The following is a 5,835-nucleotide window of genomic DNA, read 5'->3' on the forward strand; positions in this document are numbered from 1 at the left end:
AGAAATACTAAAGAGAGTTCTTCAGGTTAAAATAAAAGAGGTTAAACAGTAACACAAAAAGCATATGAAAGCATAAAACTCACTGTTAAAATTAAATATATAAGCAAATAGAGAATGGCTGACTAGAAGCAGCTAACACATGACTCTCATGGAGAGGAATGAAAGCAGCAAGTAAATACAGCACGTTGAACTGAAACATCCAGGCACTCACATTGGGACTAATCAAGGCAACAACTCGACGCACAGAGGATGCAGAAAACAAGGCAAGACGATGGCCCACCCAGAAGTGATATGGAACCAGAAGAACCTCTGCCAAGGAAGTGGTGAGTGAATGTGCTACCCCAGGAAATGATGCTTCTCCCACAGATCTTTGCAACTCTCAGGTCAGGAGATCCCCTTGTGAACCCACTTCACCAGAGCCTTGAGTCTGACACACAGAAATACCTGGAGTCTCAGCAGAGCAGTCACTTGGGCATGAGCAGAGACTTGGGAACAGCTCTGGGCAAAGTGGGAGAATCAATCCCTGTACATACCCCTAGCAAAGAGGCTGAATCCAGGGGGCCAAGCAGTGATGGTCTGCGGGCCCTACTTCTACGGCACCTCACAAGATAAAACCCACTGGCTTGGAATTCCAACCAGCCACTAGCAGCAGTGTTGTGCCTACCTGGGACAGAGCTCCTGGGGGAGGGGTGGGCCACCATCTTTGCTGTTTGGGCGACTTAGCAATTCCAGCCTGCAGGCTTTGGAGAGTCCAAACGAACTGGGTGCAGAAGGGATCCCGCAGCACAGCACAGCTGCTCTATCCAAATGTGGCCAGACAACTTCATTAAGTGGGTCCCCAATCCCACTCCTCATCACTAGGTGGGACCTCGCAACTGAAGCCTCCAGCCACCCTCACTGGTGTTCTCTGGCTAACAGAGATTTGAAAACTCCCTGGGACAGAGCTCCCAGAGGGAAGGGCAGGCTGTCGACTTTGCTGTTTGGGCAACTTAGCCATTCCAGCCTCCAGGCTTTGGAGAGCCCAAGCTGACTGGGGATGGAAGTGGCACAGATGCTCTATGAAAGTGTGGTCAGACTTCTTCTTTAAACAGGTCCCTGATCCTGTTTCTCATGACTTGGTAAGACATCCCAATCGGGTCTCCAGCCACCTCCTACAGGTGCGTTTGGGCCAGCAACAGATCCATACCTCCTGGGCCAGAAGAAGGAACAGATTGTTCTGTTCCCAGAAGAAGGAACAGATTGCTGTCTTTGCTGTTTCACAGCCTTTGCTGGGGATACTTTAGGATACTAGAAGATCCAAGGCAACTAGGGATTGAAGTGGACCTCAAGCAAACCACAGCAGCCGTACAGAAAAGTGGCCAGACTGCTAAAAGAAAAAAAAAAAAAACTAAAGGTCAGCAACTTCAAAGATTGAAGGTAGAAGCCCACAAAGATGAGAAAGAATCAGAAAAAGAACACTGAAAACTCAAAAAGCCAGAGTGTCCTCTTTCCTCCAAATGAGTGCATTAACTTTTCAGCAAGGGTTCAGAACTAGGTTGAGGCTGAGATGGCTGACATGACAGAAGTAGAATTCAGGATATTGATAGGAACGAACTTCATTCAGCAAAAGGATTACATTGTAATGCAATGCAAGGAAGCTAAAAATTATGATAAAACATTGCAAGAGCTGACAGACAAAATAGCCAGTATAGAGAGGAATGCAATCAACCTGATAGAGCTGAAAAGCACACTACAAGAACTTCGTAATGCAATCACATGTATTAATAGCAGAATAGATAAAGCAGAGGAAGGAATTTGAGAGCGTAAAGACTGACTTTCTGAAATAAGACAGTTAGACAAGAATAGAGAAAAAAGAATGAAAAGGAATGAACAAAAGCTCTAAGAAATATGAGATTATGTGAACAAACTGAATATACGACTGATTGGTGTACTGGAAAGAGATAAGGAAAATAGAACCAAGTTGGAAAACATGTTTCAGGATGTCATTCATGAGAACTTCCCCAACCTAGCTAGAGAGGCTAACATTCAAATTCAGGAAATGCAGAGAACCCCAGTAAGATACTCCATGAGAAGATCGTCCCCAAGACATTTAATCGTCAGATTCTCCCAGTCTATTCTCAGAATATTTGCTTTAATAGGACACTCCCTTACCCAAAACTCTACAATGGTACCACACTTTAATCAGGGTAAAAGTAAAAGTTCTTATAATGGCCCACAAGGTTATCTATGATCTGGCTTTTTGTTGCCTCTCTTACCTCATATTTTACTTTTCTTCCCCTCAATCATTCCATGCCAGCCTCTCTAGCCTCCTCACTCTTTCTCAAACATGCAGCCACACTCCCACCCATGGCTTGCCATTGCTGTATACTTGGAATATCCCTACATATGTTAAGTGTGCCTAGAACTACTGGGCACTCAAAAGTGTTGAATTGAATTTACAAAGTGCACAAATTAAACAACAGATTTTCTGAATGTAGGAGGTATAAGAGCACCTAATGGATTCAAACAATCTCTTCATTGTACATTGCATTTTGTCTTCATTCTTTCTCTTGACTCTTCTTTCATGTGTTCAGCAGGTAGAGGAGGTAAGACACTAGCCAATCCTAAGCCAAAAGAACAAAGCTGGGGGCATCACACTACCTGACTTCAAACTATACTACAAGGCTACAGTAACCAAAACAGCATGGTACTGGTACCAAAACAGAGATATAGACCAATGGAACAGAACAGAGCCCTCAGAAATAACACCGCATATCTACAACTATCTGATCTTTGACAAACCTGAGAAAAACAAGAAATGGGGAAAGGATTCCCTATTTAATAAATAGTGCTGGGAAAACTGGCTAGCCATATGGAGAAAGCTGAAACTGGATCCCTTCCTTACACCTTATACAAAAATTAATTCAAGATGGATTAAAGACTTAAACGTTAGACCTAAAACCATAAAAACCCTAGAAGAAAACCTAGGCAATACCATTCAGGACATAGGCATGGGCAAGGACTTCATGTCTAAAACACCAAAAGCAATGGCAACAAAAGCCAAAATTGACAAATGGGATCTAATGAAACTAAAGAGCTTCTGCACAGCAAAAGAAACTACCAACAGAGTGAACAGGCAACCTACAGAATGGGAGAAAATTTTCGCAACTTACTCATCTGACAAAGGGCTAATATCCAGAATCTACAATGAACTCAAACAAATTTACAAGAAGAAAACGAACAACCCTATCAAAAAGTGGGCAAAGGATATGAACAGACACTTCTCAAAAGAAGACATTTCTGCAGCCAAAAGACACATGAAAAAATGCTCATCATCACTGGCCATCAGAGAAATGCAAATCAAAACCACAATGAGATACCATCGCACACCAGTGAGAATGGTGATCATTAAAAAGTCAGGAAACAACAGGTGCTGGAGAGGATGTGGAGAAATAGGAACACTTTTACACTGTTGGTGGGACTGTAAACTAGTTCAACCATTGTGGAAGACAGTGTGGAGATTCCTCAGGGATCTAGAACTAGAAATACCATTTGACCCAGCCATCCCATTGCTGGGTATATACCCAAAGGACTATAAATCATACTGCTATAAAGACACATGCACAGGTATGTTTATTGCGGCACTATTCACAATAGCAAAGACTTGGAACCAACCCAAATGTCCAACAACGATAGACTGGATTAAGAAAATGTGGCACATATACACCATGGAATACTATGCAGCCATAAAAAAGGATGAGTTCATGTCCTTTGTAGGGACATGGATGAAATCAGAAATCATCATTCTTAGTAAACTATCTCAAGGACAAAAAACCAAACACCGCATGTTCTCACTCATAGATGAGAATTGAACAATGAGAACACATGGACACAGGAAGGGGAACATCACACTCTGGGGACTGTTGTGGGGTGGGGGGAGGGGGGAGGGATAGCATTAAGAGATATACCTAATGCTAAATGACGAGTTAATGGGTGCAGCACACCAGCATAGCACATGTATACATATGTAACTAACCTGCACATTGTGCACATGTACCCTAAAACTTAAAGTATAATAATAATAAAAAAAAAAGAATAAAGAATATCTCTACATACTGCCAAAAAAAAACCAAAAAACAAAAAAACAAAAAAACAGATTCAGATCACTCCCCTCCCGCTCCTGCGCCGCCGCCCTGTATGTTGCCCGCCTTGGCCTCTGGGGCATGGAGCATGCGGCCCAGCCCTGGCGATGGCGACGGCGGTGGTGGAGGAGCGCCTGCTGGCCGCGCTCGCCTACCTGCAGTGCACCGTGGGCTGCGCGGTCTTCACGCGGAATCGTCAGACGAACTCAGTGTACAGCCGCCACGCGCCGCCCAGCCGCAGGCTCGGAGTGCCGGCGCGGGCCACCTGTGTGGTGCAGGAGCTGCCCTCGCTGGCCCTGCCGCTCTACCAGTACGCCAGCAAGTCCACCCCACGCCAGCGAGTCCACCCCGCGCCTCCGCAGCGCGCCCAGCTGCATCCTCCTGGCCATGTTTCTCGTCCACTACTGGCATCGGTGCTTAATTTACCCATTTCTGATGCGAGGAGGAAAGCCTGTGCCACTGTTGGCATGCACAATGGCGATTATGTTCTGTACCTGTAATGGCTATTTGCAAAGCAGATACTTGAGCCATTGTGCAGCGTATGCTGATGACTGAGTAAAAGATCCCCGTTTTCTAATAAATTTTGGCTTGTGGTTAACGGGCATGTTGATAAACATCCATTCAGATCATATCCTAAGGAATCTCAGAAAAACAGGAGATACTGGATACAAAATACCAAGGGGAGGCTTATTTGAATACATAACTGCAGGCAACTATTTTGGAGAAATCATGGAGTGGCGTGGCTATGCCCTGGCCAGCTGGTCTGTCCAAGGCGCGACTTTTGCTTTCTTCACATTTTGTTTTTTATCTGGTAGAGCAAAAGAGCATCATGAGCGGTACCTCCGGAAATTTGAAGAGTATCCAAAGTTCAGAAAAATTATAATTCCATTTTTGTTTTAAGTGCATTTTAAACGAATTACCTTCAACTTGAAGCTTTCCAATGGTGTCTTTCAATGGACTTTGTAAATAAGTTACATCTTTGTAATTTTCCTGCTACTTCATCATTTTCAAGATGTCCTCTAGGAATTTTTTTTCTAGTAATTTTGCAAGCTACCTAATAAGTACCTAAATAAACTGAAACGGAGGTTGAAGTATCCTACTGTGTAACAGGTCAGAATTTCAAACTCCGGGTAATAACTGCTGACATTTTTTCTAATTTCGAATTTACCTCTTTTGGCTATGTCTTGCCAAGGGTGTACAAGACTAGAATTTACAATTGTCTGATGGCATTTTCAGTCAAACTCCAGGTAATAACTGCTGACATTTTTTCTAATTTCGAATTTACCTCTTTTGGCTATGTCTTGCCAAGTGTGTATAAGACTAGACTTTACGACTATGTTTGATGGCATTTTCAGAACAATAAATGTCACAATCCCTTCTATAGCCCCCTACGGTGATCCCTTCAAGGTCAACGGCAGTGTTGCTTCCCTTTCCCTGTAGGGCTGGGATCTGTCTTGGAGTCCTCTCTCGGAGGCCACAGAGGCCGGGGGTAGCCATTGTGAAGTCATGGCCTGGGGGAAAGTTGCCAAACTTCGTGTCAGGTGCTGTGTGTAAGTGGAGAACTTGGGGATAGAGGAGGAAGCTCCTTGTGGCCCTTCCAAGGCGGGGCAAAGGCATCTGGACTTGTTCCAGCCCAGCCCACCGGGTGACATCACTGGGCAGGGAGGGGTGCTGGTGGTGGTTCATACGGAGTAAGCTGCTCTGCCTGTGCAAG

General features: G+C 44.3%; 1 protein-coding gene across 1 annotated transcript; it reads left to right on the forward strand.

Moving 5' to 3' along the window:
* Window positions 1–4,202: 4,202 nt before the first annotated feature.
* On the forward strand, window positions 4,203–5,021 carry LOC101128506 (3-oxo-5-alpha-steroid 4-dehydrogenase 1-like). Its single transcript, XM_019019120.2, is given in 3 exon segments — window positions 4,203–4,433; window positions 4,435–4,535; window positions 4,703–5,021. Coding segments are annotated over 3 exon segments (651 nt in total).
* Window positions 5,022–5,835: the final 814 nt, after the last annotated feature.

Source organism: Gorilla gorilla, chromosome X (assembly GCF_029281585.2).
Source record: "Gorilla gorilla gorilla isolate KB3781 chromosome X, NHGRI_mGorGor1-v2.1_pri, whole genome shotgun sequence".
Classification (NCBI taxonomy): domain Eukaryota; kingdom Metazoa; phylum Chordata; class Mammalia; order Primates; family Hominidae; genus Gorilla; species Gorilla gorilla.